This window comes from Myotis lucifugus, unplaced genomic scaffold, assembly GCF_000147115.1.
Source record: "Myotis lucifugus unplaced genomic scaffold, Myoluc2.0 scaffold_240, whole genome shotgun sequence".
NCBI lineage: Eukaryota > Metazoa > Chordata > Mammalia > Chiroptera > Vespertilionidae > Myotis > Myotis lucifugus.
The window spans coordinates 402582-425201 of record NW_005871288.1 but is presented as its reverse complement, the minus strand read 5'-3'; the positions used below and the strand labels follow the sequence as shown (position 1 = coordinate 425201).

At 38.7% G+C, this 22620-nt stretch overlaps 1 protein-coding gene across 1 annotated transcript in view; it reads left to right on the top strand.

Annotated features, from left to right (window-relative positions):
• The window catches only part of SIM1 (single-minded family bHLH transcription factor 1), a 67332-nt gene that overhangs the window by 25635 nt on the left and 19077 nt on the right, over nucleotides 1–22620 (top strand). Inside the window, 1 exon segment of the mRNA XM_023762287.1 lies at nucleotides 14762–14930. Coding sequence (XP_023618055.1) covers nucleotides 14762–14930 — 169 coding nt within the window.

The following is a 22620-nucleotide window of genomic DNA, read 5'->3' as shown; positions in this document are numbered from 1 at the left end:
AGAGGGAGGAGCAAAGTATATATACAGCTGGTTCCAGATTTGTAGGACCAGAAGGTCTCCCTAGTGCTGTGTTTGACATCATAATCCTACTGTTATTAGAATATGATGCAGCCTAGGCTTGTTAGTGAGATGTTTGAAACCCTGATTAACACAGGGCGGTTTTACAAGGTATTTGAAAAATGTGTTATGAAATGAGATCTCACTACATTTTATTAGGCAACATAGCATATTAGTTAAAAGCTTAGGCTTTGGGTCTATTGCCTGTTCAAATCCTATGGCTGCCACTCACTGGCTCTGTGACTGGGCAAATTGCTTACCTTTGCTGTCTCTGTTCTCATTTTGTTTTCTTTTTAATCCCTGAAATGCAGGTAATGATAACATCTACCGCATAGAGACTTTGGGAACATTAAGTATAACGTGTGAGGTTCTTGGCACTGTGCCTAACACAAAGTAACATCAAGTAAATGTAAATTATTGGGGTGGTTATTTCAGTGAAATGAAATAAAATAATTTTTAGCTTGCCAATAAACACAAAAATCAATGTCTGTGTCTTTGGACTGAAGGTGGGAATCTATGAGCCTTAGAAAGGCAGAGGGTTGCCCATGAATGAGAAATCAGCAATGATTCTGCTACATTGGAAATGACTGTTAGATCCTTCTTCAGTTGACTAGGACTGGTAGGTCTTTCAGCATTCATAAATGATTTATTGAGCACCTGTGCCAAATTCTGGGGGCATCAAAACGAATAAGATAGTATCTGCAGGAAAAAGAAATAAGCACAAGTGTAAGGTGAGTCCTTGTTTGATTTCCCTGTAGGCTTGCTTGGGACTGAGATCCCTTCCTGGAAGTAAAAGTTTCCATCCACAATTAGAAAGAAGAGGGTGTGAAGTGGCTTGGCACTGCCTGGGTCACCTCTGGGGAATAAGCTTCCAGGTGTGGTCACACTTCTCTCCATTTAGATGGTGGAGAGGGGGTGGAGTCAGTGGGAGGAGCTAAACCCCTGGGTGTGTATGCCTGTGTGTGTGTGTGTGTGTGTGTGTGTGTGTGTGTGTGTGTGTGTTAGGGAGATCATGATTGGCAGCACAGTACCTGGCTGCAGGAAGAGTCTAACTTTAATGCTCACAAGGACAACAGTGTCTGGGCCAGGTCCTGTGTATCTCATTACTTCAGCCAGAGAGAGAGTGTTATGCTTGAGTGATTTTTTTTTTCTGCGTTGAATGGGAATTTTACATGTTTTGGGGGGTGACTTCTAACAGTATTATGAATCTCAGCAAATTTTTAAATTGAAGAATTAATCTAGATTCAGAAGTTTTTGTGGATTTATTATATTTTTAAATGTTGCTAATTATTTTAAGGTTTTTATTTTATTTTATTTTTTTAAAATAAGGGGTATTTCCCAGGCATGGCTGCTGTGCCCTGGAGATTCTGCAAGATGATTGTCAGCTCCAAGCTGAAGGAGGGGTGGGAAGGTGCTCTGCTCATTGCCACACTTAGGTTGGGGAGTAAGAGGGACTCACATTTGAAGGGTTGCTAATTTGTGCCAGAGGCTCAGCTAGTCCAAGAGACTTAGCCTATACAGCACAGCTAATGAGTGGACATACCAACCCAGAGCCCGGACTTCAATGTCCACAGCCCAATATTGGCAATTTCATGTAGTTCTGCCAAATATTTAACAGGAGTCCTCAAACTTTTTAAACAGGGGGCCAGTTCACTGTCCCTCAGACTGTTGGAGGGCCGGACTATAGTTTAAAAAAAAACTATGAACAAATTCCTATGCACACTGCACATATCTTACTTTGAAGTAAAAAAACAAAACGGGAACAAATACAATATTTGTATTTGCATGTGGCCCGCGGGCCGTAGTTTGAGGACCCCTGATTTAGGAAGTAATGTGACATTTTGCAGAGATTTTGCAAAGGTCTGTAGATAGTTTACTCTCTTGTCCAATATGGGGTCTCCCCAAGATGACTCGGTTGCTTCACAGTTTGAGCATACTCGAAACCTAGTCAGTGGGCATGTGATATACTCACCCCAGACCTGACCCTATCTCCCCTTCCCCAGTTTAGTCATCAAGTTATGACATTTTCACAAAACAGCCATTGGTAAGCACCACAAATAGAACATTTTACTCAGAACATCTAATATTTCACCAGGATTCAAATGGGAGCTGCTGTCTTTACTAGAAGGATTTTTTCCCTTTGATTGATTGCTAACTGGATAGAGCCCGTGAAAGGATCTTTTTTTTTCTTGGGGATTTCTTGTTCAAACAGAATTTGTTGTATCCACATCAGTAAAGCTGTGCTAATATAGGCGGCTGGCCAGACTGTGAAAACAGGCTCATTATATTGAACTGGATGTCATAATGGTACCCATTAAGGTGGGATTCTCTCTGTGTTTGTACTTTTAAACCCAAGTCCCTTGCCACTTTTTACATCTCTCAGAGAATAGTAACATTCTCTGCTAATGCAATCTGAGAATGTGCTGTTTCTCGCCTCCTACTGAAAAGCATTACAAAAATAGCATCCTTGGTTGCAGGCATTTTCAGGGGCTTGTAGCTTGTTGTTGCTCTTCAGCCATTCATTTCACTCTTTGTACTTGGGATGACTGTAATGTGTTCTGGTTGCTGAAGGTGAGAACCCATGAGGTTTACTTCTTTCAACACTCCCATTAATTGCTATTGGTGTCCAAATATATGACAGGAAAAGAGCAGCTTTTTTTTTTTTTCAGAACTAACCAAATGCAACACAAGGCTTTTCATTTTAATTTTTATACGCTGTTAAGAGACTAATAGTGTTGGAAGTCACAGCATTTCCATTAGCTGTTGAACTCTTACTATAGCCCTGACAAAGTGAAGTATTTGTTGTGCTGGCTTTGGGTAATAGACCCCCACAGGGTTACAGCTCAGGAATGCTGGAAGGCTGAAGCCCAGGAGAAGGAGGGCAGAGTGGGTGTCAATTTTATTCCTCCAATCAAAGCAGTTAAAGGAATAACAAAGTGCAGGGTGCCATTTTATTGTGAGGGCTAATTGAAAACCAGAGGAAAATATTTAGAGCCACTACAGGGCATTTTACAATATAATATCTTTTCTGTTTGTGCCTCTTCTCTGTCAACTCAATGGGACCTTCATTATAAACAAATTTCTATCATTAGAATCAGCTTAATTTCTGTTGCTATAATTAAGAAGATGGTAAGAAATGTTGCAGAGTGTATTTATCTCTATGGCAAACGTGATGGCTCTTTCATCTGCTCAGCAAGTATTTCCCCAGTGCCTTCTCTGTGCCAGGGCTATGGTGTGGCCAAGACAGACACGATCCCTTCCCTCATGGAGCATAAATTTTAGTGGGAAGAAATAGATAGTACTTATAAACAAATATATCACATAATGTTAGGGAATGAAAGGGGAAAAAAGCAGGACAAAGAGATGAGAGTGTTTAGGGAAGGACTCCTTGAAGATTCCTGAATGAAGGGAGGAAGGCAGCTATGTTGAGTCCTGCAGGGAGAACATTCCTGCCAGTGGGAAGCATGTGCAAAGGCCCTGAGATAGAAAACAACTTGGCAAGTTGATGAACAGAGAAGGTCACTGCAGTTGAAGCAGAGAAAGGCAGGGGAAGAATGAAAGGTGATGATGGTAGAATAGGCGAGTCAGACCATGTTGAGTCTTTTTTAAAATTTTTTTCTTTATTGATTAAGGTATTACATATGTGTCCTTATCGCCCCATTGCACTCCCCCCCCTACTCATGCCCTCACCCCCCTGTTGTCTGTGTCCATTGGTTAGGCTTATATGCATGCATATAAGTCCTTTGGTTTATCTCTCTCCCTTACCCCCACCCTCCCCTACCTTCCCTCTGAGGTTTGATGGTCTGATCGATGCTTCTCTGTCTCTGAATCTGTTTTTGTTCATCAGTTTATGTTGTTCATTATATTCCATAAATGAGTGAAATCATGTGATATTTATCTTTCTCTGACTGGCTTATTTCACTTAGCATAATGCTCTCCAGTTCCATCCATGCTGTTGCAAATGGTAAGAATTCCTTCTTTTTTTTTTTTTTTACCGAAGCATAGTATTCCATTGTGTAGATGTACCACAGTTTTTTCATCCACTCATCTGCTGATGGGCACTTAGGCTGTTTCCAAATCTTAGCTATGGTAAATTGTGCTGCTATGAACATAGGGGTGCATATATCCTTTCTGATTGGTGTTTCTAGTTTCTTGGGATATATTCCTAGAAATGGAATCACTGGGTCAAATGGGAGTTCCATTTTTGTCATCATGTTGGGTCTTAAGGCTTTGGGAAGCCATTGGAGAGTTATGAATAAAGGCATGGCATGAACTAATTTAAGCTATGAAGAGATTATCTGGCTGGTATGAAGGATAGGCTTTGAGGATAGTGGAGGGTAGAGGGAGGGAGATCCGTTGGGAAATGATTGTAATTGCCTAGGTGAGAGAAGATAATGGCTTGAAAGAGGGAGGTAATGAAAGGTCAGATTGAGGATATAGTTTGAAGATAGACAGTTGCAGTTTGCAGATGGATTAGATATGAGTTGTGAAAAAAGAGGAGTCAAGAATAGCACCTAGGTTTCTAGCCTGAGCAACTTAGATGATTGGTGGAAAGGAACAGATTTGTAGGTAGGGGCAGCAATTAGGAATGTTTAGTTTGAGATGCCTGTCTTTTATCAGAGTGGATGTTTCAGGTAGATGGCTGGATTTGGGTGTCTGTGGAGAAGGAAGGTCTGGGCTGGAGACTGGGGGTCCTCAACTTATGGAATTTAAAGTCAGTAGAATGGATGAAATCATTAGAGCATGGGTGTTAATAGAGAAGCAGCCTGAAGACCAAGCCCTGTGGCTCTCCAGTGTTATGGGGTTTATAGAACAGGAGGTGCCCAAAAGGAGGCTGAGAGGATGCTTCCAGTTTGGTAGGAATGGGAGTAGTTTAGTGAAAGATATGCAGTGAGGTCAGGTGGTAGGAAAAGTGTGACTTTTGTCTTTGGAGAGTTTCCTCCCTTTTCAGTGGTTTCCCATCTCTTCTGTGGTGTCCTTTTACCAGATTCCTTTAGCTTTTTTCACCCCAGATAACAACTGCTCTAGTTCTCAAAGAATGGGCTCCTGATTGGCAGCATCAGCATCAGCCAGGGGGGATGGGTTGTTAAAAATGGAAATTGTGGATTTCACCCTAGACCTACAAGTGAGAAACTCTGAGGGGTGGAGCCCAGCAAGCTGTGTTTTAGTAAACTTTTCAGGTGCTTCTGATGCAGGCTGAAGTTTGAGAATCACTGCTCTAGGAAAAAGAGCTGTTAAAATGAATCAATGAAAGATAACAGATGAAGTTTATTATATTACTAGAGGCCCGGTGCACAAAATTCATGCACGGGAAGGGGGTGTCCCTCAGCCTGGCCTGCACCCTCTCCAATCTGGGACCCGTTGGGGGAGTCCGACTGCCAGACACACCTCTCACAATCGGGACTGCTGGCTCCTACCCGCTCGTCTGCCTGCCTGCCTGATTGCCCCTAACTGCTTCTGCCTGCCAGCCTGATCACTCCCTAACAGCTCCCCTGCCGGCCTGATTGACACCTAACTGCTCTCCCCTGCCAGCCTGGTTGCCCCCAACTGCCCTCCCCTGCTGGCCTGGTCACCCCCAACTGTCCTCCTCTGATGGCGTGATCTTGCCCCCAACTGCCCTCCCCTGCAGGCCTGATCTCATCCCCAACTGCCCTCCCCTGCTGGCCTGATCGCCCATAACTGCCCTCCCCTGTCAGCCTTCTTGTGGCAGCTATCTTGTGGTGGTCATCTTGTGACGACATGAGGGCTGCCATCTTGTGATGGCCATCTTGTGACAAGGTCGTGTGATGCCACCTAGACTTTTATTATATAGGATTCCTTTCTGAGGCATCTGTCTAAAGTCAAAGATATAAATATCTAATAGCGAATTTTAAGCATCAGCCAGTAGACCATTATTGAGACATCTTCATGAGTGTTCCAAGAAATCTTCTTAAGTTCTACAAATCATAAAAGTAGGCAGCTGCCTATTCTGTCTTTGGTAATGGGTTCTATTGGTAACTATGTATTTTCTATAGAATTATACAAGCTCTCTGACTTCAAATATAGACAATGAAAATTTTGGCATTTTAGTGGGCAATCCAAACTCTCTAGCAATGATTCAGAAATTATTTTGGTTAAGCACAGCATATCTACCAGGCAATTTTAAATAGTTTCTGAATACTGAAGTACATAATAATAATGGTAGAACATTTGTTGAATTGTGAATTTTTGTTCATAAAATACAACTCAAATATATTTTAGCTGTTTAAATAATAGAGTTTAATGTATCTTTAGACAAGCATTATAATAGTAAGGGCTTAAGGAGATTAGAAATAAATGAATCCAATTAAAGAATATCTGTGAGATTTGATATGTCATAGGTATGAATGAAGTGTTTGCATAGCAACTGTAAAGAAACCATTAATGATTAACTACCTAAAAGAGGTTTAATCAAGAATTAATGATATGGGACATATTATAAAATATTTAAGTTAAACAAATGAAGATTTGTACATTTGAAAACATAGCATCATGCCATCATTTTTGCTGCATCTTCTCCCAGGCAGTTCAAAGTCTGAGGGTCTACTTCTCTATCGTCTGCAGAAATGCCAGTACCTTTGTATTGTGCAGAAAAGAGCTGAGCTTCCCGCAGTGCCTTGAGTTTTGGCCTTGCAGAACCTTCACATGCAAAACCCTGGAGGGAATTTGGGGACCCTGTGGGTACCTTTTCTGTTCCTAGAGTTTATGTGGAGTTAAAAATTGGAACTGTGGGTTATTTTACCCTCCCTGCCAGAGGACATTTTCAGGGTTTAGGAATCAGTTTTGTAAGGGTCAGAAGAACTGGGAAAGAAAGCTGTTCCTGTGAGAATAAAACCTCAGCCTCATACAAGGTGGTAGGTGGTGGGTTCCCCCATAGCTTATCTAGCTTAGGCATTGGAAGAGTTTTAAAGGGAACAGGATTTGAAAAACATCAGCTTAGTAAATGACAAGGAAGGAGAGAGAGGTGGACACCAGGGGTGAGAGGTGGGAAAGAATAGAAGGAGATGGAAAAGAAGGGGCCAGAATAGTGTGTGCTTTTTATTTCCTATTTGTTGAAAACATTTTAAAGTAAGAAAAACTTGGTTGATATTAGTATGACTTTTTCTTTCTTTTCATTTGCTTTTCCCCTTCCCCCAGAAATGGGCTCAAATTAAGGGTTCTGACTGTGGGACAAGAGACAGACAGTTTTTAATTTATTTCCTTGATGAAAGAGGCAGCACATTTTGCACTTAATTTGTTCAGATCTAACCTTTAAACAACAGCTTCCATTCCTCCACCGTCCTTAAGAAAATAAGAAACAAGAAAGCTATAACAACAATAGAATTTGAAACTTAGACCTGAAGAATTCACAAATATGCCTAAAACTTTAGTAGCTAAATATGAAATGAATTCCCAAACATAAGTAAAGTTCCTCAGAATAAGAAATGTGGCCCCAAAGTTGGGTTTACTTCATCTAAACAGTGACAAATATACCACCTCTAGCTCACGTGAAACTAGAGTTTATTTTCTTTCAATTGTAAGTAATAATATAAGTTATAATCTCCAAAGAAGGAAATATAAAGTTATACGGTTCACATGAAAGCCTTCAGAGACAGATAATTCCATAAGGTGGGAGGGGTGGCAAATAAATCAGAAAATCAGTGACATGTATAGGCACTGATGGAGCATATGGTCATTAGGATATTTAAAAATGATAAATGGTTTGCCTGAGAAGATGAACCTTAGGGAAAGAAGTCAAATCATGCTTTATCTTTTGCCATTTAATATTATTCCCAAATAATAAACTCTAGAAATATAAAGAAAAGAAATTTGGGAACCATTTCAATATGAAGTGAGAATACCTGAAATTTGTCTCAAAGTTTTCTTTTTTAAGAAAATATTTTTCTGATTATAAAAGTAATACATGTTCATTATAGAACAAATTAAGATAATGCAGAGAGGTATAAAGAAAAGCTACAGAACATCTTTAATCTATTTTCTAGATATCTGCTATTTACCGTTGAGATTTTTGCCTTTCACTATATGTACCTGCATACATATACAGTACATGTTATATATGTGTGTGCATATATATACTATACATGCATATATACTATATAACCTTTTCTTATCTTTCTATTGAAGAGATATTGCATTTATTATCAATTTGTAAAGGTTATTTCTCTGGGGGTTTAAAGTATTATTAATTCTCACTCCTTCAATACAGTTATAATAGTTCCAAATATATTGTTGAGGATGAAATTAATTTAGTATTTTAGTTTTCCTACATATAACATATGTTATGCCTGAATTATGATGTTATAAAAATTAAGAGCATTGTATTAATATACATAACAAGAAAACAATAACATAATTAGTTTATTTGATATAGGATCTCACAGAATTTCAGAATGATCATTGCTAATTATATACTGGGAATTAAAAAAAAAACTCCTCACATAAATTTGCTTACTTAGCAGGTATCTCTCATTTATGTAGAAAGATTTGCCAGGGGTTTTTTTTTTTTTTTGAGTTTTCAGTCATTTGGATTTGAGATGAATGAGTTTATTGCAATGAGAATTATTTTGTTAATCACTTGCAAGTAAGTATTTGTCCTTGGTTAAGATATAGTGCAACTAGCAAGTAGAGCTTGTTATAAGGGATGGAATTTAGGAGGGTGTCCAGATATACCATTCATCACCCTGTGAGACAGAACTAGAAGTGCCACATGAGTGGGAGAGGCAGTTAACAGTGTAGGAGCTCAGAGGAAGGAGCAGGAAGAAATCACTGTGGCCCATGGAGGCAAGGAAACAAATTCAGATGCAGTGTGGTGGCAGGTCTGGATTTAGCTCTATTTCAACTTGTGTCATGGTATTACACAACCCCTTTTGGGAGGATGGTTGGCTTTACCACATTTTACTGACACATTAGAGTTTTTGATTTACTTTTTGGTTGTTATTGTTTGCATTCCTACATCTTTCCTTCTTTTTTTTTAAAAAAAATACTTTATTGATTTTTTACAGAGAGGGAGGGAGAGAGATAGAGAGTTAGAAACATCGATCAGCTGCCTCCTGCACATCACCTACTGGGGATGTGCCCGCAACCCAGGTACATGCCCTTGACTGGAATTGAACCTGGGACCTTTCAGTCCACAGGCCGACGCTCTATCCACTGAGACAAACCAGTTTCGGATACATCTTTCCTTCTTGAAATCACAATGTGATAGTAAACTTTGTGCCTAAGCCATCCCTTACCTTTGTGGCGCCATCCACACCATAGCATGTTGGGTGAAACCTACAAAATGGAGGAGAAAGGTGCTTCTAGGCAGAGGCGATGTTTATGTAACACCAAAGACTTTTTGAGAACCACTAAAACCGCCAAATCAAATGGAGAAAACCACAAGGAGTAAACACAAATCCACTTATTAGTATGACACTCTTACATTTCCAAGGGTGCCTTAGCCTAATTTCCCAGCAGACTGTCCTAGTCTGTGAGCCCCTCACAGTGTGGGATCCTCCTTATCAGCTTTCTCTGCTGGGCTCCCTGGGAGCCTGAAAATGAAGCATAAAGTAGGGCTCTCTGCTGCAGAGGTTTACCCAGTGGCCAGGCAGGAACTCTGCCAGAATATAAAGAAGGTCAGGCACTTCGTGTAACAGTGACTCTAGAATCCAATTAAAAAGTTTAGTATAAGGCGCAGTCATTCCCACTTAATCCGATCACGGTTTAATACAATCCTCTGCTTATTTCAGTCGGCGCCTTTGGAGCCAAATCAATTGTATGTCTTTGTTTCCACGTTTTCCTCGGTAATTTGATCACCTTCAGCTGTTTAAAAAAATAGCTCAATTGGGAAATCTGGCAACATCTTTTAAGAATTGCCAAGTAACATAAAGTAAACAAAGAAGCTCCAGAATGGCCAGCTCCGAAACTGAAGTGATAAGAAGAAAAATTCAGTTGTCTAAAATGGAAGTAGAATAGGGTGCGGTGAGTTGAAGAGGAAAATTCTTGCAAAGAATCTTTATTCAACATGAGCTGATAAAATATTGTTACCTTTTCTCTGTGCATCCATTCCATTTCACTTGAAGGCTGTAAATATGTTTGTGCTACTGTTGGCATCATGGAGGCGTGTCTCCCAGTTAAAATGATAGAAATGCATTTCTCTGAAGCTGGTAGTACCTTTTAGTGGTGAAGACGCCTCCTATTTGCTTTGCAAGGGAGTCACACTGAACTTCCCATATAGCAAGGTGGCATTTACCTCGTGGGAGGGTATAGCATATTGCTTAAGGGAATGCTAGAAGGCCAACGATGTGAAAATGGCTCCTTTTATTTCATTGGAATTTGAGAAATTCCAAATGTGTACATGACTATTACAAAGTTTAGAGTAGACTCAGATGGTTAATTCTGCAAATTGAATGATTTCGGACTGTCCATAATGGAATAAGAGGATTATTTTGGTCTGTGCAAATATGGGTGAAATTGACAAGCTGTGTGTCCTATTGCAAATTACCCATTTTACACTGCTTCCAGAGCTGAGATACCTAGGATGTCTCCAGCTGTGGTAGAAGTCATTCAAGGGAGAAAAAGAAAACGAATGTAAATTGGTATCACAGGTATTTTGAAAAATATGCCAAAACGTGTCTGCTTACAGTTCCTCGTTTGATATGCCAGTCATGTTTGGGAGAACTGCAGGAGCTGCCCTTAAGACAGTCACCCATGCAGTCCCACACAGGGTCAGTGTGGCACTTTTAAGAAAGCTGCAGAAGTGGAGCAGGCTGTGTCCTTCCTTTATGAAAGTCAGCTGAGTCAAGTTCTCCCTCTACTCACTTTAGAGTCTAAGTTCTGTGTGCCCAATTTTATTTTGTCCCACTCCAAAGGAAAGCAGTGCTTATGCATACATCTAACTCTGAGAGTGTGTGTGATACCAGCACATGCTTTACTGTGTGGAAGGGAGAGAGGTAAGGCCAGACTCTTCTTTGTGTCTGAGTCTGGAGGGGGGAAATGGAACTCGTAATGTGATTCCCATCAGCAGCTAGCCCTTTAATCTATACAAATGAAATACTCAATTTAATAGAATTCTAAAAATAAAACAAATGCTTTGTTCTTAGTGAATCTGCCATTCAGACTCCTCTTGGCAGCACATCAACCGTACTTGAAATGTCTTTAAGTGGGCTTTTTTTATTGTGCTTTTCATCCGAACACATTTTTTGAGCTGTTAGAGTTTTGTACAGGCTGAGCTTTTCTCAGAGTATTGGGCCTGTGTTGCTCTAAGGTTCCCATTTGCTGACTTAGCAATAAAGAACTTACCTTAATAAGTATTTTGACCATAGAATTTAGAGGCTAAAAATTAATAGAGAAGATTAAAATGAGTTTGAGGTGGAAAGAAATATAGCATAGGGAGGTGTTTGTAATGAAATGGATTACAAAATTGCTACCAAAGTGAAACTATTGTTCTGGGGAATTTGGTAGTGAGTAACTGCTATGGAATGTGGGAGTTAAGAAATAATACTATTTATTGAGCATTTACTATGTTCTAGGTACTGTGTTATGAGTTCTTCATATAATATTTCATCTACCCCCCCTCCCACATCCCTATGAGGTATAACTAGGAAATTGAAGTCTAGATGTGTTGTTACATAAGAAGTGGCTCAAGCCCTGATCTAGGGGATTCATTTTTGTATTTTTTGGGATGCATCAAAACATAAAGCATTTTTATTAATTTATCAAGGGCATTTGTATAAATCTTACATTTACTAGAGTTTTCATGTGAGTATTTAGAATTTCAAGTCATTAATTGGTTTTAAAATGTTATTTAAGCCTATTTAATTTGGAGTATTTCTGTCATTGGAAGCTATGCAAAAATTTTGGAAAAACTTTTTCAATTAGTTGAGATGCATACTTGTGGAATCTGAGATTGTGCAAGAGAAAAACAAAGTCTTGTTTACTCTCTGACTATAGCCATGAAGTCCCTGTGCTAATGTTGTATTAAGAACAAGTGTACAGAATCATTTAGCCATATTTTCAGGGGTGCATGATTTTTGCTGTAAGTCTAGAGCAGTGATTCCCAAAGTGGGCGCTACCACCCCCTGGTGGGCGCTGCAGCGATCGGGGGCGGGGGGGGCGGTGATGGCCACAGGTGCATTTGGGGGCGATGAGTAACTGCTATTAAAATTAAAAAAAAATTAATTTCCAGGGGCTGGGTAATATTTTTTCTGGAAAGGGGGCGGTAGGCCAAATAAGTTTGGGAACCACTGGTCTAGGGCTTGTCAGGCAAGGACTGGGTGAATACTCTGCTGCCCAGTAGACAAGATAACATTTGACACAGAAGATGCCCACATGTTGATGAGACCTTCTCTCAGAGCCCATCTTGCCTGGCTCGTTGTCACACATGTGCTCTCAGGGCAAGTGGGTGAGGGGACCTACAGCCATGAGGGTCTCTTTCCACAGAGAAAGGCTGTTGGATTGCAAGTTATTCGCAGTCATTGGGGGAAACAATTCTTTCTTAGTTGCAACTGTGAAATATTGTGCAAATGGCATTGGAGCACAACAGAATATCTCTTGATTCTTGTCCTCTAAGAACATAGAATTCACTGGGAAAGATAACACATAATCACTTGAAAAGTAAGGTTAGAGGAGGAAAAAATTCCTGGTCCCCTTCCTATTTCTCCCTAGTGCCTTTCTCATGAGGGTAGCGACTTAGTCCTTCTGTTCATTGATGTCTCCGCAGCCTCTGGAACAGAGCCCACACAGAGACACTCAGTACACATGTGCTAGTATGGAAGGAATTGAGGAAGGCCTTCATAGAGGCGAATGGCATTTAAGGTAGTTCTTTGTAAAAGGAGTTTTACAGGTATGTATTGGGGGGTGGGGAGTCAGGAAAGTATAAAGTCTGTTTGGGGAGAACTATTTTGGATGAAGTGAGGGGCTGATGAAGGAAAAATTTGGGATATTGTCAGAAAAATAGGTGGGAGTCACAGTTCCACATTTTGGAGCACATTGGATTTCTGGCTAAGGAGTGCTCAGTTTGTGTTGTGTGTTGGTTAGAGCAGTAAAACAGACCAGGGATGTGATCTGACTTCCCCAGCCCAGAAGACAAATTGCATGCTCACCTTCTAAATTATTGTTGCTCATGTAGGAGAATTTGGTTTTTACTTGCACTGAGTAGATGGATTATTTGAAATGAAGCCATTGTAATTTGCTGACATAATCACTAGACTGTAGTTTGTGGCAGAGATATCATCGAAACTGTTTTAGCTGGTTTCTATTCCTAGTCACTTGAGGGATTCCTGGCTAGAATTATACTTTTACTTTTGCCTGATCTCTCTGTAGAAGAATAAACAGGGGGAAGGAATAAAAGGTAAATGAATATTTGCTGATCCATGGAAGTATGCTAGTCACTTTTACATATATAATGTTATTAACTTATTATATTTCATAAACCCATCCTAATCTAAAGAGTATAAAAATGCATATTAAAATGTTAAAAGGTGAACCCATTTGATAAAAGGAAAAAGAGATAAGAAAACTAATGGAAGCCAGTGGAGTTTGTTGCACAAATACCTGCAATGACACTTGTACACTTGCTAGAGGTGGTTACAGATTGGACTTGGGGCTTTTTGAATTCTAGTGCAGAGAGCAAAACATGGTGAGTTATATGGTTCACAGTATTCATGAAATAAAAAGATATCTAATATTTTGGAGCAGCCCAGCTAGTTCTGGAACCTAAAAGAGAACTTTCTCATGAGTCCTTATGAAGAAGACTCTGAAACATTTTATTTTGGCTGCCAGTGGAAAGGGTTGATATCCTCTATGAAAACCGAGGAGTCAGAGGAGGTGCCCTGCTGCCTAGAATGGACTGAGGTGGGAGCTGTGGGCGGGGCCACGGCTGTCATCTTCAGCCCCTAAGTACCTCATGGAGTAGCTTTGCAATGAACTCTCTGAGATACACTTTGTATCCCCTTCATATCAGTCTGCAGTTATGCTTGTTTATTTGCTCAATGTTTCTTCTCTCAAATAGACTGTAATCTGCACAAGGGGAGGGGCTTTACATATCTTACTATCCTCTCATCACTACAGAGCACAAAATCCATATACATTAGGAGCTTAATACAAATTTATTGAATGAAGGAAGGAATGCAAAGAACTGGTGATAAGATGTATCTTAAGGTAACTGAATTAATTAGGGATTTTTCACTTATTTATAAATCCGGTTACATTAGTTTGCTAGCTGTAAGAATATTTGCAATGTTTATCAGGTTTATTGATCTCGGAACAGCTGATAGAAGACATTCTTCTGGTCAATAATCGGATAGCATCAGATGGCCAGTTGTCTGTTGAGTTCACCCCATACAGGAAATCTTTAGAGTAGGTTTTATAATCCATATCTCACCAATTAGGAGACAGAATCTCAGAGATGTTGAATTAGGTTTTTTTTTCCTACTTATAAAAATAATGAAAAAACATTTTAATCAAGACATTTTCATGAGCATATAATATAATTTGACTGTAGTATATAGGTGGCAGCTACATTCACACACATTAGTTAAATGTTAGGCATTTCTAAAACAATTGAGGTGTTTGTGGATACCAGTTGTATGGCCAACTACTGCTTGCTTCCTTTTTGAATACGGATTACTGTCATTCCTGGTGAGAGAATGTATGAATTCCATTGCCTGTGGTGGCTGATTAAGGGCTATGTCCTCCCACCCTGCAGGGACACAGAGTACAAAGGGCTGCAACTCTCCCTGGATCAGATCTCAGCCTCCAAACCAACCTTCTCCTACGCCAGCAGCTCCACTCCTACCATGCCTGACAACAGGAAGGGGGCCAAGTCCAGACTCTCCAGTTCAAAGTCAAAGTCCAGGACTTCCCCATACCCTCAGGTATGTGAGTTGCCGTTTTGCAAATTCCTTTTTTTGTGTGACTTGGTTTGGTCTCATCGTGGAAGAAGTATAAAAACTGTTTGGAATGAATTACCTGGTTTTAATAAATTTAAAACCTCTATAAATCTGGAAAGCTTTCTAAAACTATTTTATTTCTCTCTTTTTTTCTTTAAAAAACCAACTGGTAAAAATTTAAAAAGATCTTGTGGTTTACTGCTTTTATATAAAGGTTGTGAGAGTCTCAGTTTGCAGTCAGAACTATAACTTTGTTATTTCAAGGAGATTCATCCAACACCCCCCCCTCCACCCCCACAATGATTAAGCAGAAAGGTGTAGCCAGCATAGCAAAATATGGAAAACAAGAACTTGGTGTAGAAGAATTGACAGGAATGGAAGTCAAAGGAAATTAAGAAGTGGAGGCAAAGGATCAAGGATGCATTTCATCATGAGATTTGAGCACAGATGGACTATTTATGGAGAGGAATGAAACAGGGAGGGTCTTCCAGATGGCAGGAGTGGTAGGAAAAGCAACTCTTCTCATCTCTGCAAGGTGGTGAGCTGATGAGACCCAGAGGAGGCATTCAGAAACACTTTAAGGTACAAAGAGGAGTCCTGATTCTTGGAAGGAAAACCTTCTTTTTTTGATCAGTCACTGAGATATAGAAACTAGACTGTGTCAAGGTGTGTATACTCTCGCCTGGCCTGAAGAGAGTAGGACAGAACTGGGGCTTCCTCACTCCCAATACCCTATGACCACCTCACTTCTATCCTGTCTTTAAGGGTGTCACATTGAACTTCCTGCAATGTACTAGAATGACTTAGGAGGTGATCCCTTGGCGAATATAAAACCAAACTGGATTTGGAGTTATTTCATCAAAGAGGCCTTAATCATTTATGTTTTTAATATATTTTTAATGTAAAAAATGGCAATCTATTATGTACAGAAATGAATATTTCCTTACTTATCAGAGCATATTATTCTGTTGATTTTTACAAGTAAATAGTGTTGGAGGAAATGTCATTTACTGACCTAATGGACCCTAAGAAGCTACTATTTGATAGATTATTGTAGTGGCTTAGTATATGAAGATGAGAAGATCATGGCTTCAGGAGACATGGTTTAAAATCTCCCACAAAAGACCAGATGTCTTTGCTCTGATAAAAGGGAGGAAAGTAGATGTGTGATGCCTAGACATTTTTCAGCACACACCTTCTGTTACGAGGACTGAGCTCTGTACTTATAAAGTGCGTTTGATTTAAAGTCACTGTGGAGGAAGAATTTTATCACATATCTGAGAAGCTTTTCTTATTAGTATCTTGTACCTTGGGAAAAGTTTACTTTCTCTTTTACTATTTGAAAGGGTGGGTTATATCTTTTGGTAATTCTATCCTTAAATACATAGGAGTGTTGGCACATAGATGAAATAATTTAAATTAGGAAGTGCTAAGTTAAGAAGGAGTTTGTCTATTATACAGAACAAAATATCCCCATTACTTCCAAAACCTCACTGTCTAAGTTATGTTTTCTTTCATGCTCAGCTCTTAATGTCTAAAATTTTTATTTGTTTACTTTAAAAGTAACTACTAATTAAAAAAGGTTTTAACTGCCATTAGGCTGCTTCTTGTGTGTGGGGGTATGAGTTAATTCGAAAATTATACATATTCCATGGTTTTTAAAAAAAGTAATACAGAGTAGTGGAAAGTAAAATATCCCCTTTTATTCCCTCATTTTCCCCTCTCTGAAATTGTGCTTTATTCTAGAAATGTTCTATGAGGTATAAAAATCATGCACATGCACACACATATGTCCACCTAGGATGTCTCTTGATGTTTGTGTGTTCATTTTTGTGGTTAATACCTATATAAATGCAGCCCTTAGAATTTTAGCAGTATGTCTCACTTGAAATTGCACAGTCATGAATTAAGTTTATTTAACATTTATGCATCTGGTAAAGATTGTTCTTTAATTGTGTTTACTTTAGATAATCATGGGTGGCTGATAGACAAGATAACGTGCATTTGTAGTGAATTGTCATGGGGTAAGCAGAGGATTCTCTGGGGACACATTGGAAAAGCATGGCATCTTGGGAAAACTTATTACTATACCATCATCTTGAATTCCAAATCCTCAAGAACTTTAAAGAAAAAGATATTCAGCTTCTCAGAAGTCTTATTTGGTTCATATTTATCCTTCTTAGCTTTTAATTTTCATGTAATACATATTTGAGTCAGTAGATGCTAGCTGAGCACCTGCATCAGAAAGATGCTATGCTGGCCATTGTGGTTAAGGAGGGCAGAGGTTGGGTAAAAGGTACTATAATATAAAAAAGTGGTGTATGAAATGTTCTTAAATTTTGTGGTACAGTTGGAATAAGTTATATATTTGAATACATAGTATATAGAAGATGGCGTATACAAAGGGCTTTACAAGTGTTGTCAGCTACAGGGACTCTAGCCTGGATGGGTGGGGAAGTTGTTGTAGGTGATCTGGTTTTGAGGGTAGAATTCAGGTATGTGGGCATAAGGGAAAGGAGAGGACACTTCAGGATGACCAAGATCATGAAGAAATTCAGGAATGCATTGTTCGTGTGACTGGGCTTGGAGGTGAAGTGCGGGAGGGTAGGCTCCTGTGAATGTGGACTAGGGGTGATATGTTTGGAAGCATGAAATGGTACTAACTGTCTACTTGGCCAAGGAGTTTAGAGTTTGCTTTGTGGAGAACCAGCAAAGGTTTTGAATAGAAAATGAGAGCATTCATGTGGTTGAAGCAAAGAAAACTACTTAGGAGACTCACATTGATAGTCCTGGTGTGAGTGCATGAATTTCTAACTCAAGTTCTTTACTGAAGTAAAAGGTGTTGTATAGGAAGAATGGGCAAATTTCGGTCTTTGGCTGCTTGCACCTCTTCTTGTTATAAATATATTTTGATCATTATAGATTTATTTTGAAATTACATTTTAAAGCTTACTTTTTCTTCAGATAAATATCCATCCAGAAGTGGAATATCTGGGTTGCATGGTAGTTCTATTTAAAAATATATTTAGGAATCTTCATACTATTTTCCATAGTGGCTGCACTGATATACAATCTCACCTACAGTGCAAGATGGTTACCTTTTCTCCACATCCCTACTAACACTTGTTATTTGTTGTCTTTTTGATAACAGCCATTCTAGCAGGTGTGAAGTGATATCTCATTGTAGTTTTTAGCATTTCCCAGATGATTAGTGATGTTGAATATTTTTTTATATGTCTGTTGGCCATCTGTATGCCTTTTTTGAAGAAAATGTCTGTTCAGGTCCTCTGCCCAATTGGATTGTTTTTAATTTTGATGTTGAGTTATATAAATTCTTTATGTATATTTGGATATTAACTCCTTATCAATGTATCATTTGCAAATATCTCCTCCCATTCAGTAGGTTGCCTTTTTGAAAGATACATGCACCCACTATGTTCATTGCAGCATTATTCACAATAGCAAGATATGAAAGTAACCTAGGTGTCCATTGATAGATGAATGGATAAAGATGTGGTATCTATATGCAGTGAAATATTACTCAGCCATAAAAAGAAGAAAATCTTGTCATTTGCAACAAAACGGATAAACTTAGAGGGTACTAAGTCAGAAGTAAGTCAGATAGAGAAAGACAAGTACTGTATAAATTCACATACTTGTGGAGTCTAAAAAAACAAAATAAAAACAAAAACAGATGCATATATGCAGAGAACAAACTGATAGTGCTACAGAGGAAGATAGTGGGAGAATTGGAGGAAAGGTGAAGGGGAATAAGAGGTACAAACTTCCAGTTATATAAAAAAAGTCATGGGGATATAATATACAGCATAGGAAAAATAGTCAATATTATTACAATAACTTTGTATGGTGACATATGTTTACTAGACCAAAATTGTCATGATCATATCATAAGGAATAGAAATGTTGAATCATTCTGGTATGTACCTAAAACTAATATAATACGGTGTATCAACTAGACTTAGTAAAAGATAAAGTTTACTTTCTGTAGCTTATGATACACTTGTACTGAATTTCCACTTACATATTATTGATAGACACATAATAAATGCATTTTAGTTACTGAATAATTAAGCTTTTACTTGTGTTTAATTTTAAATACTTCCTCTTTTCTCAAAAAAAGAGAAAAATCTTTTTGTTGTTGTTATTTTCATGTTTACATATTTATGGCATGCAATTTTCATCAGCATTTTAAAGAGGCAGTTTCCAGAGCAAAACTGACCTCATAGGGTAACAGGCTTTGCCTTTTATTAGTTATAAAAATGGTGTTTCAATAATTCTATCTATATTATTTATTAGGTTCTTTGTTCTATTATGTTCATTAAAAACATCTAGACATTTCTCACAAAGATTTGAAGAGTGGTAAACAGCAACATTGCTTTTTGGAATTATTTAAGCACACTTATTGGAACATGCAAGACATGCACAAATTGTAATTCACTGCCACCACCAGTCTGCAGCAGTGATGAACTTTCAGGTCCCCTTCTGGTATGCAATGCCCTTGGGAATGATTTTAGACTTGATTATATTAGAGTCACTTAATGAATGACTCAATCACCTTTACCCTCTATGTATTACTTGGGACAAGATAGGTCAAAATAGAATTGTTTTGAATGGTTTCAAGAAAATTGTTGTAAGAAATATTATAGTTAATTTCTAAATACGCTGAAGATACCTACTATGCTGCTATATAGCAGCCATCTTATCTTTATGGCAGTTGTATTTCATTGTTATTGGGTTTATATTCATGAAAATAATTACAGCCAGTATGTACCCTCCTGCTTTACTGAATCATCCTGCCCTCCTTTAGGTTTTTCCCTGGTCACTAATAACCAATCCACTATATAATTCCATAACAATAGGGCATGCATGCGGCAGGTTATGCTTTTGAAATCTGAAAGTATTTAATCACTTCCTAGAGGTACACTGTAACACTTGCAAGTTTTACTCCACATCTGTTGCTTTCAATAATCCCACAGAACCCTTTTAGTTTTCATTGCTAGCAACCTGGCTTCCTTTTGGTAAAGGTAAAAACTCTTTCTGCAAAGGTTCATCTGGCCTCAAAAATACACCAGGGACTGCAATGCTGCCTTTTTAAATTACAGAGAAAAGAAGGACCAAGATTTCTCCAGTGTAGTTTTTCCTTATACATAGTACTTTTACCACTACCAGGATAGACATCCCTTCATTTCATGTTTTGTATGCAACATGAGAATACGCAATCCTTAACAAAAAGATTTTAATACATACTGCAAAAAAATGAGGTTATCTTTTCAGAAATTTTTTACACTGTATAGTATAATTTTTACACTGTACAGAATATACACTATTCTCAAAAATATAGACTTGTTTATATTTTCTGACCATGTATGAATTTGAGATCAGTCTCCTTTTTTTTCTAGAAATATCAGATTATTAGACTGAACCTTTATAGTCTTTCTAGATCATCTACATAAATTAAAACATTTTGACCTCTGTGTTACAGATTTGTGCTTTGGTTTTTACTAACTCTTGCATTTAGTTGAATATTATGTGGATGGGCAGACAGGCATCCAGGGCTGTTGGCTGGTGCCCATCCTTCCCTGATTACTAACAGGTTTTCTCCATGATCACTTTATGGGGTCACTCCCTAATGACACACTTCCCCATTTATCAGCTTTCTTAGACTCCCAAATGTACCCGTCACAAACCCTGCTTCTCTATCCTCACTGAGCACACGGGTTTCAGGAGGAACCCAGGTGCCTTATTTGAAATAGGCTAGTGAAGTCTGCTACAAAGGACACATGAACTTGCTGAGGGGATGTGCAGGATAAAGGAGCAATCTTATTAAGGGTGTCTGCAGAGAAACGTGACATTGTAGGAAGTATGATGGATAGAATGGGTGATGAGATGGAAGGGAACAACAGTGGGGAGAGGCAAAAGTGGTGGGTTCTGGTACAGTCTCCCTAAGCCACTATCAGAAATTTCTTTGTCTCTGACCTTGCTTTGGGGCATGATAGTATAAGATATTGATTAAAGAAAGGTCCATATTTATGGTAGATAAACTAGGTATGTGGATTAGAAATAGGACCATATGCTTTTTTTGTTAGTTTATTCAAGTGGGCAGATATCTTAACTCGTTCATTGATTTTTATGACAGTATCACAACATATAGTGATATATGTCACATACAATGCATTCCCAAGAGTGAGAATGCAAAGACAACAAATCTCACAAAAATTTAAATAAACAGATGGCTATATTTAGTCACATTAGATTTATAAGCAAGGCAGCAGGACATTATTGACTAGAAAAAGATCAATGAGAAGAAAAAATAGAAACAGCAGCTTCAGTGAGGGAGGTGGAATGAAATTTAGCCAAAGTGAGAAGATAAAAGGAAGAAAATTTTGGAGGAAGTTAATGGGGACTCTTAAGGTTCATTAGGACAGGAGATGTTGCTCTTGATAACCAGGCACCTGATTGCCTTGGGCACCTGAAAGTCCTTAGTAGTTACTGAATGAGTGTATGAATGAATCAATGGATGAGCCCACAAAGGTGATAAGATAGGTGCAGAAAGAAACAGGGGAGTGATGAGATATTCTGGGGATATTGTCCTTGCCTCTGGGGATACAGTCCTTGCCCCTGAGGGCTTACAGATTCAGTAAAATGTAAACAGAGAATATAAACAGGGTGGTATGTATGTAATAAAGGCATGTGGTGGAGGTAGTGGTGGTAGTTGAGGTGGTGTGTGTTATGGGTAGGCCTATTCTTTCAGCAGTGGTCTGGAGGTGGGAGTTGGGGGCTGACAGTGAATGACATCTAGGTCTAGAGACCTGCATGCCATGGGGAGTTATCAGTGGGTCAAATTTATTCTTGTTTGCAGTGGGGCTATAGGATGACAGCTACTAAATCCCTGTACCCCTTGGATGCCCCCCTGAAGGACCAGACTCATGTTCAATCTCCCAGGTGTGGTTTTCTCTCTCTTCACTCATTTACTTTTCATTTCCCATCACTGGTGTCCTAAGAGCTCCCTCAATGGAGTATTGTAATACATCTTAATTTTTTCCCCAGTTTGGGAAATTTTCCTCTCTAGTCTGCCCTGCCTCCCAGATTGACCTTAAAAGACCACTGATCATGTCAGTGCTTACAGACCTTCCACCACCCTAGCTGTCACTTAAGATCACTTATAATTGAATCCTAAATTACCTGAACCCTGTGATCCAAACAGACCCCTCTGCACATTATTTGCTGAATGCATTGTCCTTACCTACCTCCATGCTTGAGCTCATGCATTTTTCAAAATTCTGCCTATTTTTTAAGGCCCAGATTGAGTGCAATTTCTTTCATGGTATATAACAGTTATATCTCTACTTTTGACCTCTATTTAGAATAGTGTATATTCTACCACCTTTTGGATATGCCATATCTCCTCTGTTGGCCCCATAATTTCTTTAAAAGTAGTAACCATGTCTATTTGATTTCCACCCCTCACCTGTCCCAGCACCTAGTATGGTGTCTTCCACAGATTTACTTACTAAATGTTAATGGAATGATTTAATAAACAAATATATTTAAAAGAATGGGAATACTTTGTTAATTGTTTGTAGAGGTATAAAAACAATAGGAGGGAAAATACCCTGCTACTAAGGAATTTATAACCTAGAAGATATGCTTGCAA